At 41.0% G+C, this 18,082-nt stretch overlaps 2 protein-coding genes across 20 annotated transcripts in view; one reads left to right on the forward strand and one right to left on the reverse strand.

Moving 5' to 3' along the window:
• Window positions 1–18,082, reverse strand: part of LOC133423113 (NACHT, LRR and PYD domains-containing protein 14-like) — a 485,953-nt gene that overhangs the window by 368,586 nt on the left and 99,285 nt on the right. The window lies entirely within an intron of this gene.
• Window positions 1–18,082, forward strand: part of LOC133423111 (NACHT, LRR and PYD domains-containing protein 14-like) — a 285,843-nt gene that overhangs the window by 263,979 nt on the left and 3,782 nt on the right. For 15 of the 17 annotated variants that reach the window (XR_009770795.1, XM_061713239.1, XM_061713231.1 and 12 more), the window contains 3 exons: window positions 14,765–14,938; window positions 15,483–15,665; window positions 16,007–16,183. Coding sequence is in view for 16 of the 17 variants with exons in the window: in XM_061713239.1 (XP_061569223.1) it covers window positions 14,765–14,938; window positions 15,483–15,665; window positions 16,007–16,183 (534 nt within the window). In the remaining variant the exon portion in view is untranslated. The remainder of the gene's footprint in view (window positions 1–14,764; window positions 14,939–15,482; window positions 15,666–16,006; window positions 16,184–18,082) is intronic. The other 2 variants (XM_061713237.1, XM_061713241.1) reach the window with 2 other exon arrangements.

Here is an 18,082-nt window from a genome sequence, read left to right on the forward strand (position 1 = left end):
GGATTCATCCATGGCATGGAAGTCCATCTTCTTCATATATACAGAACTGAATTGCTTTGTATGGTCATAGGTCTACCCATGATCCTTTCATGAGGCGTGAGTTTTGTGCTTCCTAATGGGTGTTAACAGGTGTCAACATTGTCCATTTAAGTCCAGTTTAAAATTCTCTGCACATACAAAAACATTTTCATACATGAACATTTTCATACAAGAATAATTTCATATCCCTCACATAATGTCTATTTGCAGAGCTTCAAAAAAAGTCACGGTGGGGGGGAGTGTTGATAATGTTTGCAATATTTTTATAGGATGCAAATCTTGGAGCTTATCAGTCTTTCAACACTATCTGACACATTCCCCCTTTTTCTCATCTGTGATTGCCAACTGTGATCAACTATTCACGTGTACAAGGATGTGGGTGCAACAACGCGGCCGTCGTTGCTGACCCACAAATTATTTACATTTTTACAACCATGGGAATGCTACAATCCGTTTTTTTCTTCACCTCAGTAGTCTTCTTGTAGGAGAGCTACATCATTAGGAGAAACCAGGTCGTTAGCGGGTATAGAAGGGCAAAGTTTTACATAGACAGGTAAGCCAAATTTGGCAGTTTCTTTTGCTGCATGGTCAGCTGAAGCATTGCCTAGTGAAAACAGGGTTGGACTGGGTGTGGGCTTCACATTTAACAAAGCAATAGATGAAGGTAGTTGACAGGCTTGTAACAGTTCACCAATCAATTAACCACATTTATCTCCGAGGATGAGATAAATGCTCGGTTCGCCCACAATATATATAAAATCTATAAAATACAATATACACAACCAAAAGCATCTCTGGAATCTGTATAGATTGTAACAGTTTTACCTTTTGATCAGTATATAGTTTCATCTACTTGGGTGGAGCTGGAGGAGGAGGGCGCTTTCAACAATTAAGAATTATCACAAATTGTATAACCTGCGTATGGTATTCCATTTTTATAAGCAGAGCCGTCAGTGAAGAAAACAGGAAAGGTCAGGACGAGTGTTAAAGACAGAGGTGTCAAAAGTATTCTCATTCATTACTCAGGTAGAAGTGTAGATGTTAGAGTTTAAAAATACTCCTGTAGAAGTTGAAGTATTGTAGAAGTTGAAGTATCAACTCAAAATTTATTTATTTATTTTTTTAATTTTTTTCTCAAGTAAAAGTATAAAGTACTGGTTTCAAAAGTACTTAAAGTATAAAAGTAAAAGTAATATAAGCGGGGAAAAACCATTAAGGCTAAAAGCCATTGAAAATGAATGCATCTTAGTATAATGCAAATATATTAAAGAACCATATATGTGCATTATTGAGCATTAACATGTGTTTCAGAGACCAGACACATACAAACCAAATATGTTTATACTTCTCATCCAACCACAACCAAATTCACTCTATCCGGATGGCACAATTTAACTGGATAGTTTTTTTAAAGGCCGAAATGAAATAGAGTAAGGCTGTTTTCAAAACGTAAGGAGTAAAAAGTAAAGATAATTGCGTGAAAATGTAAGGAGTAAAAGTAAAAAACCGTCTGAAAAATAATTACTCCAGTGAAGCATACACAACCAAAGGTTCTACTTAAGTAAGGTAATGAGGTATTTGTACTTCGTTACTTGACACCTCTAGTTAGAGATTAGTTATACATGCATTCAGAGACGTTATAGTAGGCCACAGACAGATTTCCATGCAATTAAATTATGAAGGTACCATAGGCAGGATAAGATTATGTAAATTGGGATGCTCTGATTTGCCTCACCACAATGGGAGCCGTTCCCATTTTCTTTGTTTGAGACGTGTGTGACATGTGGATTGGTGTGAATAATCATTGGCTGGCTCCTCTCCACCTCCTCTCAGCGCTCAACCTGTGTAGACAACACTTTTGAAAAAGACATTAGTATTTTCATACATTTCAGATTTTTTTTTTTGCGTTATCCAGCCCTACCCTTTGTTTGAGGGCAATTAGCAAATATATATTTTGCATGTACCCTGGAGGGAATCCATCAACCTGATCTCGTGACATAAAAGGTCTGAGCTTGCTCGGTGTGATTTTGGCAACAGCTGTGGGATTAAAGGGAATTCTACAAGCATCAAGTACTTTGCGCATCAAGTACTTTGCCTTTCAAATCATGTGACAAAGTTATTAGTTTAACAGCTGTTTCCTCTAGTCATTTTTGTGTATTTATTTAAATTCTCTTACTATTATTTTAGTTCTCTTTCGGCTCCAAATTTTGTAGACAACAGATTTTTGTAAAATCTAGTCGTCATCAGAAGTGTCATCGTCACTTGATTCTTTAATCTGTTTCATCGGATAAAGGTTTTGATTTTATCATTTAACTGGTTCTCTAATTTCATTTTTGTCTGCGTTGTGTTTTTAAATCCTTCTAGCCATCAGCTTTTTATTTTGATCAGTAAGCGAAGCTATTTGAGATTCTGCATTACGGCGTCTACCTTCATCCCTCCAAAAATCTGAGGGAGTTTGAAGTGCTTTTTAGTTATTTTAACAATATTTAAAACTAACTGAGTAACAAACAAAACTAACAAATAAAACTATCGGTACCGTGATTACCATACATGTATTTAAAGAACTGAAAAACTTCACTTGACAGAGCATACAAATCATTCCTGTTGGTGCAAGAAGAGCAAGTCGATTCTTGCAGAAATGAAATATACCTCATTTTGGGAGAGCGTGTCATCCCGACTTATAAAATAAAACAGTTTCTCTACATACAGTATGTCTATTTCTCACAAATATATCAGTGTTCCAACACTTACGGACCCCACGTCCTGCATATGCATAAGAATAGTCCCCCTGGACTATCTTTTTATTGGTACCAGACCAACCATGGCGCTCTTGGCCATTTCTCTCTTTAATGTTACCCGAGATATTAAACCTTTTTTTAGAAGAGAGAGTCAGATTCTTAAGGCAGGAGAAGCAGAACATTCTCACAACACAATCAAATTCAAGTGTTATGAAATTGCCAGCGTTCCTAAAAACATCTCTACAATAACGTTCCCAATAACACAAAATAATAAAAATAACCTTCACAACCACACAGCGGACTTACCTAAAATCTCAGGATGACGTCAACCATTCTCGGGCACTCCAATTCACAGACTTTCGACAACAACTCAGCAACAATAATTTGGGATTTTGTAAGTGGATCCCTTAACCTCTAAAATTTTAGATAGAGTCGCTGATTGCGCCGTTGTTCTGGAACAGGAGTTTCCATCGAAGGTCTATTGTCATCCGGGTCAACGGCACCAAATTGTTGAAGAATATTATCAAACCAGTTCAGAAGTCCGCTTTGTGATTTTTTTATGAGGTTTTATTGAGCCGGCGGTGAGCACGTCTGCACAGACCAGAGGTCTGGTAGAAATGCTGACCTCGAGTGACGTTGTAATCAGATTTTTATACAAGAAGTTTCAGGAATACCAGCCCAGTGAGAGAGGTGGGACTTTTAGCTTTAGGACCACCCCTGAGGGATCAGGAAGTCCGTATATGTTCTTTGTCTCTGTGGGGGCTGGAAGTCTCGGCAGGGATGCAGAACGCCGGACCTTGCGTGACAATGTCCCGGCAGGGGTCCCCAGGAACTGGAACCCGCATGTCTATGAGCATAAGGGGGGCTTGAGCAATCTGCAAGGCGTCGTTGTGTCCCTGCAGGGGGGCCAAATGGTCAAAATGCTTCATCAATTCACAATTTTTTTTTTTTTTTTTTTTTTTTTTTACAGTGGAGTACATCATTTTAGTAATAGTTTGAGTGATACATGTGTTTGCAAGTAAACCTTAGACATGTGGTCGGAAACCAAATAACAACAAGCCAACAAAGCAAATTCAAATATCAAGTAACCAACGTGTCCTAACTGTTCTTTAAACCAATGAAACAAACTACTTATGACAGGTGTATGTAACATTTTGGCAATATCTTTCAAGTGATGCGTTATTTCTTGGACTGTGGCATTGCGGGTATAAATGTACAACATTCAGTTTTAATGACAGCACAAGTTCCCCTTGAGAAGCTAGTAAGTAGTCCAATGCAGCACGATTCCGCAAGGCCATCATCCCTAGAGCAGCCATCTCCCGTGGGAGCATCGGCATGCCCCCTGTTGCGGTCCTTGCCGAATCCTCAATGGAATCGGGCAGTGGTTTTTGGCTTGTTTTAGGCTTAACAAGCGGTTCTTCAGAAGGAGAGTATGTGGAGTCACATCTCGATGCTACACCATAATTGTCTCGCTTGTGGGGGTCTGCGGGGCCTGTGCTGCTCCTCCGCTCCTCAGCTCCTCCACCGGTCGTGGAGGTCCTGGGTGTTGGAGCTGGGCTTTCCTGCCCGCGTTGCTCCCCTCAATGGCTCCGACGGGGTACCACAGAAAGAAGAAGGAATCGGCCGGTCTCCGGTGCAAGGTCGAGGAGCTGTGCTCCCGCAGTGGGACGCGTGGAACCAGGCCAGCGCCCCCCACCCTTGAGTGTCGGTGGTGCAGGACGTGCTGAGCCCTGGACCACCGAGGCCCTCTCCGACACAAACCCAGTCTCCGGGTTGTGGCATGGTTTGCCACTAAGAAGAGACTGGACAGCTTTTACTTTTCTGTGGATTGACTGAACAGCAGAAGTTTAGAGTACAACAGAATGATATCATGGATTCATCCATGGCATGGAAGTCCATCTTCTTCATATATACAGAACTGAATTGCTTTGTATGGTCATAGGTCTACCCATGATCCTTTCATGAGGCGTGAGTTTTGTGCTTCCTAATGGGTGTTAACAGGTGTCAACATTGTCCATTTAAGTCCAGTTTAAAATTCTCTGCACATACAAAAACATTTTCATACATGAACATTTTCATACAAGAATAATTTCATATCCCTCACATAATGTCTATTTGCAGAGCTTCAAAAAAAGTCACGGTGGGGGGGAGTGTTGATAATGTTTGCAATATTTTTATAGGATGCAAATCTTGGAGCTTATCAGTCTTTCAACACTATCTGACACATTCCCCCTTTTTCTCATCTGTGATTGCCAACTGTGATCAACTATTCACGTGTACAAGGATGTGGGTGCAACAACGCGGCCGTCGTTGCTGACCCACAAATTATTTACATTTTTACAACCATGGGAATGCTACAATCCGTTTTTTTCTTCACCTCAGTAGTCTTCTTGTAGGAGAGCTACATCATTAGGAGAAACCAGGTCGTTAGCGGGTATAGAAGGGCAAAGTTTTACATAGACAGGTAAGCCAAATTTGGCAGTTTCTTTTGCTGCATGGTCAGCTGAAGCATTGCCTAGTGAAAACAGGGTTGGACTGGGTGTGGGCTTCACATTTAACAAAGCAATAGATGAAGGTAGTTGACAGGCTTGTAACAGTTCACCAATCAATTAACCACATTTATCTCCGAGGATGAGATAAATGCTCGGTTCGCCCACAATATATATAAAATCTATAAAATACAATATACACAACCAAAAGCATCTCTGGAATCTGTATAGATTGTAACAGTTTTACCTTTTGATCAGTATATAGTTTCATCTACTTGGGTGGAGCTGGAGGAGGAGGGCGCTTTCAACAATTAAGAATTATCACAAATTGTATAACCTGCGTATGGTATTCCATTTTTATAAGCAGAGCCGTCAGTGAAGAAAACAGGAAAGGTCAGGACGAGTGTTAAAGACAGAGGTGTCAAAAGTATTCTCATTCATTACTCAGGTAGAAGTGTAGATGTTAGAGTTTAAAAATACTCCTGTAGAAGTTGAAGTATTGTAGAAGTTGAAGTATCAACTCAAAATTTATTTATTTATTTTTTTAATTTTTTTCTCAAGTAAAAGTATAAAGTACTGGTTTCAAAAGTACTTAAAGTATAAAAGTAAAAGTAATATAAGCGGGGAAAAACCATTAAGGCTAAAAGCCATTGAAAATGAATGCATCTTAGTATAATGCAAATATATTAAAGAACCATATATGTGCATTATTGAGCATTAACATGTGTTTCAGAGACCAGACACATACAAACCAAATATGTTTATACTTCTCATCCAACCACAACCAAATTCACTCTATCCGGATGGCACAATTTAACTGGATAGTTTTTTTAAAGGCCGAAATGAAATAGAGTAAGGCTGTTTTCAAAACGTAAGGAGTAAAAAGTAAAGATAATTGCGTGAAAATGTAAGGAGTAAAAGTAAAAAACCGTCTGAAAAATAATTACTCCAGTGAAGCATACACAACCAAAGGTTCTACTTAAGTAAGGTAATGAGGTATTTGTACTTCGTTACTTGACACCTCTAGTTAGAGATTAGTTATACATGCATTCAGAGACGTTATAGTAGGCCACAGACAGATTTCCATGCAATTAAATTATGAAGGTACCATAGGCAGGATAAGATTATGTAAATTGGGATGCTCTGATTTGCCTCACCACAATGGGAGCCGTTCCCATTTTCTTTGTTTGAGACGTGTGTGACATGTGGATTGGTGTGAATAATCATTGGCTGGCTCCTCTCCACCTCCTCTCAGCGCTCAACCTGTGTAGACAACACTTTTGAAAAAGACATTAGTATTTTCATACATTTCAGATTTTTTTTTTTGCGTTATCCAGCCCTACCCTTTGTTTGAGGGCAATTAGCAAATATATATTTTGCATGTACCCTGGAGGGAATCCATCAACCTGATCTCGTGACATAAAAGGTCTGAGCTTGCTCGGTGTGATTTTGGCAACAGCTGTGGGATTAAAGGGAATTCTACAAGCATCAAGTACTTTGCGCATCAAGTACTTTGCCTTTCAAATCATGTGACAAAGTTATTAGTTTAACAGCTGTTTCCTCTAGTCATTTTTGTGTATTTATTTAAATTCTCTTACTATTATTTTAGTTCTCTTTCGGCTCCAAATTTTGTAGACAACAGATTTTTGTAAAATCTAGTCGTCATCAGAAGTGTCATCGTCACTTGATTCTTTAATCTGTTTCATCGGATAAAGGTTTTGATTTTATCATTTAACTGGTTCTCTAATTTCATTTTTGTCTGCGTTGTGTTTTTAAATCCTTCTAGCCATCAGCTTTTTATTTTGATCAGTAAGCGAAGCTATTTGAGATTCTGCATTACGGCGTCTACCTTCATCCCTCCAAAAATCTGAGGGAGTTTGAAGTGCTTTTTAGTTATTTTAACAATATTTAAAACTAACTGAGTAACAAACAAAACTAACAAATAAAACTATCGGTACCGTGATTACCATACATGTATTTAAAGAACTGAAAAACTTCACTTGACAGAGCATACAAATCATTCCTGTTGGTGCAAGAAGAGCAAGTCGATTCTTGCAGAAATGAAATATACCTCATTTTGGGAGAGCGTGTCATCCCGACTTATAAAATAAAACAGTTTCTCTACATACAGTATGTCTATTTCTCACAAATATATCAGTGTTCCAACACTTACGGACCCCACGTCCTGCATATGCATAAGAATAGTCCCCCTGGACTATCTTTTTATTGGTACCAGACCAACCATGGCGCTCTTGGCCATTTCTCTCTTTAATGTTACCCGAGATATTAAACCTTTTTTTAGAAGAGAGAGTCAGATTCTTAAGGCAGGAGAAGCAGAACATTCTCACAACACAATCAAATTCAAGTGTTATGAAATTGCCAGCGTTCCTAAAAACATCTCTACAATAACGTTCCCAATAACACAAAATAATAAAAATAACCTTCACAACCACACAGCGGACTTACCTAAAATCTCAGGATGACGTCAACCATTCTCGGGCACTCCAATTCACAGACTTTCGACAACAACTCAGCAACAATAATTTGGGATTTTGTAAGTGGATCCCTTAACCTCTAAAATTTTAGATAGAGTCGCTGATTGCGCCGTTGTTCTGGAACAGGAGTTTCCATCGAAGGTCTATTGTCATCCGGGTCAACGGCACCAAATTGTTGAAGAATATTATCAAACCAGTTCAGAAGTCCGCTTTGTGATTTTTTTATGAGGTTTTATTGAGCCGGCGGTGAGCACGTCTGCACAGACCAGAGGTCTGGTAGAAATGCTGACCTCGAGTGACGTTGTAATCAGATTTTTATACAAGAAGTTTCAGGAATACCAGCCCAGTGAGAGAGGTGGGACTTTTAGCTTTAGGACCACCCCTGAGGGATCAGGAAGTCCGTATATGTTCTTTGTCTCTGTGGGGGCTGGAAGTCTCGGCAGGGATGCAGAACGCCGGACCTTGCGTGACAATGTCCCGGCAGGGGTCCCCAGGAACTGGAACCCGCATGTCTATGAGCATAAGGGGGGCTTGAGCAATCTGCAAGGCGTCGTTGTGTCCCTGCAGGGGGGCCAAATGGTCAAAATGCTTCATCAATTCACAATTTTTTTTTTTTTTTTTTTTTTTTTTACAGTGGAGTACATCATTTTAGTAATAGTTTGAGTGATACATGTGTTTGCAAGTAAACCTTAGACATGTGGTCGGAAACCAAATAACAACAAGCCAACAAAGCAAATTCAAATATCAAGTAACCAACGTGTCCTAACTGTTCTTTAAACCAATGAAACAAACTACTTATGACAGGTGTATGTAACATTTTGGCAATATCTTTCAAGTGATGCGTTATTTCTTGGACTGTGGCATTGCGGGTATAAATGTACAACATTCAGTTTTAATGACAGCACAAGTTCCCCTTGAGAAGCTAGTAAGTAGTCCAATGCAGCACGATTCCGCAAGGCCATCATCCCTAGAGCAGCCATCTCCCGTGGGAGCATCGGCATGCCCCCTGTTGCGGTCCTTGCCGAATCCTCAATGGAATCGGGCAGTGGTTTTTGGCTTGTTTTAGGCTTAACAAGCGGTTCTTCAGAAGGAGAGTATGTGGAGTCACATCTCGATGCTACACCATAATTGTCTCGCTTGTGGGGGTCTGCGGGGCCTGTGCTGCTCCTCCGCTCCTCAGCTCCTCCACCGGTCGTGGAGGTCCTGGGTGTTGGAGCTGGGCTTTCCTGCCCGCGTTGCTCCCCTCAATGGCTCCGACGGGGTACCACAGAAAGAAGAAGGAATCGGCCGGTCTCCGGTGCAAGGTCGAGGAGCTGTGCTCCCGCAGTGGGACGCGTGGAACCAGGCCAGCGCCCCCCACCCTTGAGTGTCGGTGGTGCAGGACGTGCTGAGCCCTGGACCACCGAGGCCCTCTCCGACACAAACCCAGTCTCCGGGTTGTGGCATGGTTTGCCACTAAGAAGAGACTGGACAGCTTTTACTTTTCTGTGGATTGACTGAACAGCAGAAGTTTAGAGTACAACAGAATGATATCATGGATTCATCCATGGCATGGAAGTCCATCTTCTTCATATATACAGAACTGAATTGCTTTGTATGGTCATAGGTCTACCCATGATCCTTTCATGAGGCGTGAGTTTTGTGCTTCCTAATGGGTGTTAACAGGTGTCAACATTGTCCATTTAAGTCCAGTTTAAAATTCTCTGCACATACAAAAACATTTTCATACATGAACATTTTCATACAAGAATAATTTCATATCCCTCACATAATGTCTATTTGCAGAGCTTCAAAAAAAGTCACGGTGGGGGGGAGTGTTGATAATGTTTGCAATATTTTTATAGGATGCAAATCTTGGAGCTTATCAGTCTTTCAACACTATCTGACACATTCCCCCTTTTTCTCATCTGTGATTGCCAACTGTGATCAACTATTCACGTGTACAAGGATGTGGGTGCAACAACGCGGCCGTCGTTGCTGACCCACAAATTATTTACATTTTTACAACCATGGGAATGCTACAATCCGTTTTTTTCTTCACCTCAGTAGTCTTCTTGTAGGAGAGCTACATCATTAGGAGAAACCAGGTCGTTAGCGGGTATAGAAGGGCAAAGTTTTACATAGACAGGTAAGCCAAATTTGGCAGTTTCTTTTGCTGCATGGTCAGCTGAAGCATTGCCTAGTGAAAACAGGGTTGGACTGGGTGTGGGCTTCACATTTAACAAAGCAATAGATGAAGGTAGTTGACAGGCTTGTAACAGTTCACCAATCAATTAACCACATTTATCTCCGAGGATGAGATAAATGCTCGGTTCGCCCACAATATATATAAAATCTATAAAATACAATATACACAACCAAAAGCATCTCTGGAATCTGTATAGATTGTAACAGTTTTACCTTTTGATCAGTATATAGTTTCATCTACTTGGGTGGAGCTGGAGGAGGAGGGCGCTTTCAACAATTAAGAATTATCACAAATTGTATAACCTGCGTATGGTATTCCATTTTTATAAGCAGAGCCGTCAGTGAAGAAAACAGGAAAGGTCAGGACGAGTGTTAAAGACAGAGGTGTCAAAAGTATTCTCATTCATTACTCAGGTAGAAGTGTAGATGTTAGAGTTTAAAAATACTCCTGTAGAAGTTGAAGTATTGTAGAAGTTGAAGTATCAACTCAAAATTTATTTATTTATTTTTTTAATTTTTTTCTCAAGTAAAAGTATAAAGTACTGGTTTCAAAAGTACTTAAAGTATAAAAGTAAAAGTAATATAAGCGGGGAAAAACCATTAAGGCTAAAAGCCATTGAAAATGAATGCATCTTAGTATAATGCAAATATATTAAAGAACCATATATGTGCATTATTGAGCATTAACATGTGTTTCAGAGACCAGACACATACAAACCAAATATGTTTATACTTCTCATCCAACCACAACCAAATTCACTCTATCCGGATGGCACAATTTAACTGGATAGTTTTTTTAAAGGCCGAAATGAAATAGAGTAAGGCTGTTTTCAAAACGTAAGGAGTAAAAAGTAAAGATAATTGCGTGAAAATGTAAGGAGTAAAAGTAAAAAACCGTCTGAAAAATAATTACTCCAGTGAAGCATACACAACCAAAGGTTCTACTTAAGTAAGGTAATGAGGTATTTGTACTTCGTTACTTGACACCTCTAGTTAGAGATTAGTTATACATGCATTCAGAGACGTTATAGTAGGCCACAGACAGATTTCCATGCAATTAAATTATGAAGGTACCATAGGCAGGATAAGATTATGTAAATTGGGATGCTCTGATTTGCCTCACCACAATGGGAGCCGTTCCCATTTTCTTTGTTTGAGACGTGTGTGACATGTGGATTGGTGTGAATAATCATTGGCTGGCTCCTCTCCACCTCCTCTCAGCGCTCAACCTGTGTAGACAACACTTTTGAAAAAGACATTAGTATTTTCATACATTTCAGATTTTTTTTTTTGCGTTATCCAGCCCTACCCTTTGTTTGAGGGCAATTAGCAAATATATATTTTGCATGTACCCTGGAGGGAATCCATCAACCTGATCTCGTGACATAAAAGGTCTGAGCTTGCTCGGTGTGATTTTGGCAACAGCTGTGGGATTAAAGGGAATTCTACAAGCATCAAGTACTTTGCGCATCAAGTACTTTGCCTTTCAAATCATGTGACAAAGTTATTAGTTTAACAGCTGTTTCCTCTAGTCATTTTTGTGTATTTATTTAAATTCTCTTACTATTATTTTAGTTCTCTTTCGGCTCCAAATTTTGTAGACAACAGATTTTTGTAAAATCTAGTCGTCATCAGAAGTGTCATCGTCACTTGATTCTTTAATCTGTTTCATCGGATAAAGGTTTTGATTTTATCATTTAACTGGTTCTCTAATTTCATTTTTGTCTGCGTTGTGTTTTTAAATCCTTCTAGCCATCAGCTTTTTATTTTGATCAGTAAGCGAAGCTATTTGAGATTCTGCATTACGGCGTCTACCTTCATCCCTCCAAAAATCTGAGGGAGTTTGAAGTGCTTTTTAGTTATTTTAACAATATTTAAAACTAACTGAGTAACAAACAAAACTAACAAATAAAACTATCGGTACCGTGATTACCATACATGTATTTAAAGAACTGAAAAACTTCACTTGACAGAGCATACAAATCATTCCTGTTGGTGCAAGAAGAGCAAGTCGATTCTTGCAGAAATGAAATATACCTCATTTTGGGAGAGCGTGTCATCCCGACTTATAAAATAAAACAGTTTCTCTACATACAGTATGTCTATTTCTCACAAATATATCAGTGTTCCAACACTTACGGACCCCACGTCCTGCATATGCATAAGAATAGTCCCCCTGGACTATCTTTTTATTGGTACCAGACCAACCATGGCGCTCTTGGCCATTTCTCTCTTTAATGTTACCTGAGATATTAAACCTTTTTTAGAAGAGCGAGTCAGATTCTTAAGGCAGGAGAAGCAGAACATTCTCACAACACAATCAAATTCAAGTGTTATGAAATTGCCAGCGTTCCTAAAAACATCTCTACAATAACGTTCCCAATAACACAAAATAATAAAAATAACCTTCACAACCACACAGCGGACTTACCTAAAATCTCAGGATGACGTCAACCATTCTCGGGCACTCCAATTCACAGACTTTCGACAACAACTCAGCAACAATAATTTGGGATTTTGTAAGTGGATCCCTTAACCTCTAAAATTTTAGATAGAGTCGCTGATTGCGCCGTTGTTCTGGAACAGGAGTTTCCATCGAAGGTCTATTGTCATCCGGGTCAACGGCACCAAATTGTTGAAGAATATTATCAAACCAGTTCAGAAGTCCGCTTTGTGATTTTTTTATGAGGTTTTATTGAGCCGGCGGTGAGCACGTCTGCACAGACCAGAGGTCTGGTAGAAATGCTGACCTCGAGTGACGTTGTAATCAGATTTTTATACAAGAAGTTTCAGGAATACCAGCCCAGTGAGAGAGGTGGGACTTTTAGCTTTAGGACCACCCCTGAGGGATCAGGAAGTCCGTATATGTTCTTTGTCTCTGTGGGGGCTGGAAGTCTCGGCAGGGATGCAGAACGCCGGACCTTGCGTGACAAAGTCCCGGCAGGGGTCCCCAGGAACTGGAACCCGCATGTCTATGAGCATAAGGGGGGCTTGAGCAATCTGCAAGGCGTCGTTGTGTCCCTGCAGGGGGGCCAAATGGTCAAAATGCTTCATCACCGGAAATGCTCCAAACCTGCAGGGGGCGCTCTCGGCGTAACAGAGACCGAACAGCCGACTGAACCACAGTGTTTACATCCATGGTTTAAACATACAGCGGGAACGCTAATGTGATGTTTATATCACTGTACAACGCTGCACATTACGACACGTTTCTTTATTATATTTTACACCAGACGATACAAGGCTGCACATAATATTAATAAGATAAGATCATGATTAGAGATTGACATAAAGCACCAGTTAACGTTACAGCACTTCCGGTTGTAGTGACCGGTTATGAAGAGTTTTTCTTTTGAAGAGGGTTTCTTGTTTTATATCGTTTTGTGCTTTGCATCGTTTCTATTTACATCATATTTTACGTTTGATGATGCTGCATTTGTCTTTGTTTTTTGCAGCACGTTTTTTCATTTGCACCACGTTCCTCTTTTTGTACCTGGTTTTGACTTTGTGAGTTTGAATCGTTTCTGTACTTGAAGCCGTTTTCCTTAACTGAGACGCGTTAGGCCGTTGCAGTGCGTTTGGCCCTCGTCGCCCACCGTCCAGAACTCATGAGTGACGTTCAGAAGCTTCATGCAGCCGTTGTTGTCCTGGTTCTGGAGGAACGGAGACAAACGCTCGTTGATAAACTGGTCTCCACGCCAGAACCAGCACCACGCAGGTTTTCCCATCAGCCTTTAACACGTGTGGCGTCTGAGGAGGGAGGAGCAGCAGAGGCTGCAGAGAGCAGCAGGAGGAAAGAAGCAACAGGAAGTAACATTAGTCTGTCAATCAACACCACTCTGATCATCCCAACCTTTATTCCATGAAATAGATGTTATCTGTAATAAGTAGATCCAGTTGTGATCCAGTGAAAGGACCAGCAGCTCTTCCTGCTGCTGCTCCCTCAGACAGTCCACACCAGATCCTGGAGCAGAAGATGTTCAGCATCGTTATGTCAGATATCACATCTCACAATCAACAAGACCAAACTGCTGCTTTCCTTCATGAACATGCTCCAAACACTGTAAAATAAGTCACATCTGTGACTCCGCCGAGCTAAAAGTAAGACGTATAATCAGCTGAGAGAGTCAAATGTAGTTTTCAACAACAAAGTACTTGGTTTACTTTCAGGAATATTGTTGAATAGTTTAATACTCTTATTACTATCAGTGGGATGATGCAGGTCCTGTATGGAGTTCTCCAGAACCTCTTCTCCTCGTACAATCACTTCTGTCTGATTGTGATGAGTCTGTCATTTGTGTTTCATCCATTATTAACAGAAATATGATGAAATAATGATAATAATTCTGATAGAAATACCAAAACATTGATGAATGTTGAATTTGACGGCAGCAACAGAACCAGTAAAAGTCCAGTCCTGCATTCCCAAGTCCATTCAGTCTCCATGATCCCCCGATAGTAATCAGAGTACTCACCACTACTCTAGAATACTTTGTTACCACATTCCTGTAAGTAAACGTAGTACTTTGTTGGCTGTCGTTAAAAATGATCATCTGATCAAAGAGACGACCCGGTATCTCCGTCCTGCGTTTAATGTGGAAGCTTCAAGAATCCTGACAGACGTGTTTCTGAACTGTGGAGTTTCTGAGTGAACGTGAGGGAAGATCCTGGAAACGCCAGGCAGAAAGAACCGGGCCAGGATTTGGACCAGGAACCTTGTGACTGTGAAGCTCCAGTGTTGCCCACCACCCCCCCCTGAACGGAGGAGGAGAAAACACTCATCTAGATGTTTATCTGTGTTTTATTCTTTCTCCAGGTGGGAGCGCTGCAGTTTGTCAGAGATCAGCTGTGATGATCTGGTCTCAGTTCTGGAGTCCAACCCGTCTGATCTGGAACATCTGGACCTGAGTGGGAACCAGCTGCAGGATTCAGATGTGAAGCAGCTGTGTGGTTTCCTGGGTGGTCCAGACTGCAGACTGGAGACTCTGAGGTTTGTTCTTTGACTGAAGTTGTAACAGTTGTGAGTTCTGCAGCCACAAACACCTGAGCTGCTCTGAACCATCCTGGTCTCTGGACTCATCTGCTCCTGACATCATTAGAAACCAGCTGAAGTGTCTGCAGGCTGCTTTCCTCTCCGTGGAGCACAAGTGTGCAGTACAGAGTGGTGAACGATGTTCCCTCAACAAACACGTCTTCATTCCATCCCAACATGAACTGAACCTGAGCAGCAGAATGTTTGTTTGTGCAGAGATCGTGCAGCATCGTCTACAAACATCTTCATCTTCATCTGTCCAACATGTTTCATCTGATCCAAACACTGAGATTCTAACGTTTGTACCGACTGAGATATTCCAACACAACATGAGTTTGTATGGATGATCCACTGGTGGAGCTGCAGAGCTGCAGAGCTGAAGTCACTACGTCTTTATTGGAGCAGCAGCATGATGTCATGAATATTGATGAAGATCTTTTTCACTGGTTCTGTTGGAACCTGCACCCTGGTGGTTCAGCTACATCTTTTATTCTTCATGCAGGTTGGAGGGATGCGATATGTCAGAGATCAGCTGTTCTTCTCTGGTCTCAGTTCTGAAGTCCAACCCCTCCCACCTGAAACATCTGAAACATCTGGACCTGAGTCTGAACCACCTGCAGGATTCAGGAGTGAAACATCTGTGTGGTTTCCTGGAGAGTCCAGACTGCAGACTGGAGACTCTGAGGTCAGACATGTTTTAGTTTTGTGTTCAGATGAATGTGATGATAAAGTTGTGTTGACACTAACCTGCAGATCAGCCTGATCTCCTGCTGATCCACACTGACCATCAGCCTGATCTCCTGCTGATCCACACTGACCATCAGACTGATCTCCTGCTGATCCACACTGACCATCAGACTGATCTCCTGCTGATCCACACTGACCATCAGACTGATCTCCTGCTGATCCACACTGACCATCAGACTGATCTCCTGCTGATCCACACTGACCATCAGACTGATCTCCTGCTGATCCACACTGACCATCAGGCTGATCTGGTTCTTCTTCTCTGGTGTCTTTGTTCAGGTTGGAGCGCTGCTTCTTGTCAGGGATCAGCTGTTCTTCTCTGGTCTCAGCTCTGAAGTCCAACCCCTCCCACCTGAAACATCTGGACCTGAGTAACAACTACAAGCTGAAGGCTGCAGATGTGCAGCAGCTGTCTGCTCTGCTGCAGAGTCCACACTACCAGCTGCAGACTCTCAGGTCAGTGGAGGTTGGAGTCGGTCCTGCTGCTTCCAGCAGTTTTCTACTAAAACCAGTGTCTATCAAAGATCCAGTGTTTCCAGTGAAGCTGCAGCTTCTCAGCGGCTGCTTTCCCCAGTAAAGCTGTGAGAGGAGGATGATGACAGGCTGCAGGATCAGAGGATCCAGATGTGTGTTGTAGACCAGTGCTGGTGTTCACGTGTCCACAAATAAAGGAGTATTCCAGCTGACGGCCTTCCAGGATGTTCAGACACACAGCTGCTCCACTGCAGCTCTGAACTGTGAAGGAACCCAGAATGGAAAATCCACCAAGAACCTCGTCCATGTGGCCGTTTCACACGGAACACAAACAGGAACAAACAAGAATGGAATTAAGTTTTTCAACCAATAATATAATAAGTTAACACATTATTGGTCTAGTACAGGGGTCGGCAACCCGCGGCTCTAGAGCTGCATGTGGCTCTTTAGCGCCGCCCTAGTGGCTGCTGGAGCTTTTTCAGAAATGTTTCACCTTTTATTTATTTTCTTTTTTTTTCCTTTTTTTTCTTCTTTTTTCTTTTTTTTTCTCTTTTTCTCTTTTGTCTTTTTTTTCTTTTTTTTTATTTATTTTTATTTTATTTTTTTCCTTTTTTCTTCTTTTTTCTCTTCTTTCTTTTTTTTGTTTGTTTTTTTTTCTTCTTTTTTTCCTTTTTTTCTCTTTTCTTCTCCCTTTTTCCCTTCCTTTTTAATTTCGACTTTTTCTAGAAATTTTAAATTTTTTCTCGAAATTTTGACTTTTCTCGACATTTCGACTTTTTTCTCGACATTTCCACTTTTTTCTCAACATTTCACTTTTTTCTGGAAGTGCATAATGAATAAATAAATCTTCCCCCAGTTCTAACTAATATAGAAACATGCAGCATGTGTTCCTTCATCCTAATTCTGATACAAGACATATTCGTTTTTGTGTTTTTGGTCCAATATGGATCTAAAACATTTTGGGTTGCCGACCGCTGGTCTAGTAGAAGAAATCAAGTATTTTAAAATCTAATAACTGTAGTGATAATATAATAATATACAAACAGGACTGTATTTTTCATAAAAATTAAATGTTGCAGTTATTTCATCATAAAGAGGTTCAGTTGATGGAATAGTCGTCGTATTGGTTCATCCAGGTTACGAGCTCTGCAGAACTCTCCTTGTTTATGAGCATAAATATGTAAACTTATCATTTCATGTGAGTCTCTGAACAAGGGAAGTCAAGACAAAACTGAAACACGAGGACACGGAGTTTCAAAATAAAACAGGAACCTAAACACCAAAACTGGGACATGAACTCCAAACCGGGACAGAACTGAGGGGAGAACATCAACATTAAATGGACCTGACTTCCTCCAATAAATGTCCTTAACGTCAAACTGTCCAAAAGCTCCGTGACTGAGAAGAATCCAGGCTTTCATCCATCAGCCGTCCTGGACCAATCAGTGTTTCATTACCAGCTGAGATCTCTGTGGTCCAGCAGCCTCGTAGAGATTCAGAAAAGTAGAACAGTCTTCCTGGTCCAGTTCTGGGTTCTCTGCTAGTTCTTCTCTCATCCAGACGTCTGGGGTTGAATGGTGCCCACAGTTCCCAGAATGACAGAGAGACTTGACTGAATGTTCCAAGTATTGACTGATGTTGTTCAGGAGGAGATTCAGTCATTCTTGATCAGATCTCTGGAGGAAGGTGTTGAACTCCAGGCTGGTTTCCAGCATCCTCAACCATGGCAGCTAAAGCGTTGGCTCTGGATTGAACATGAGCTTCAGGAAGAAACCCAGGTTCCTCATCAGGAAGGACGGGTTTGATACCAGACCCAGAAGCAGCTTCAGCATCAGACAGAGCAGCCAGTTCAGTGTGAGCAGAGGTGCATGCTGGGACGCT

Source organism: Cololabis saira, chromosome 22 (assembly GCF_033807715.1).
Source record: "Cololabis saira isolate AMF1-May2022 chromosome 22, fColSai1.1, whole genome shotgun sequence".
Lineage (NCBI taxonomy): Eukaryota > Metazoa > Chordata > Actinopteri > Beloniformes > Belonidae > Cololabis > Cololabis saira.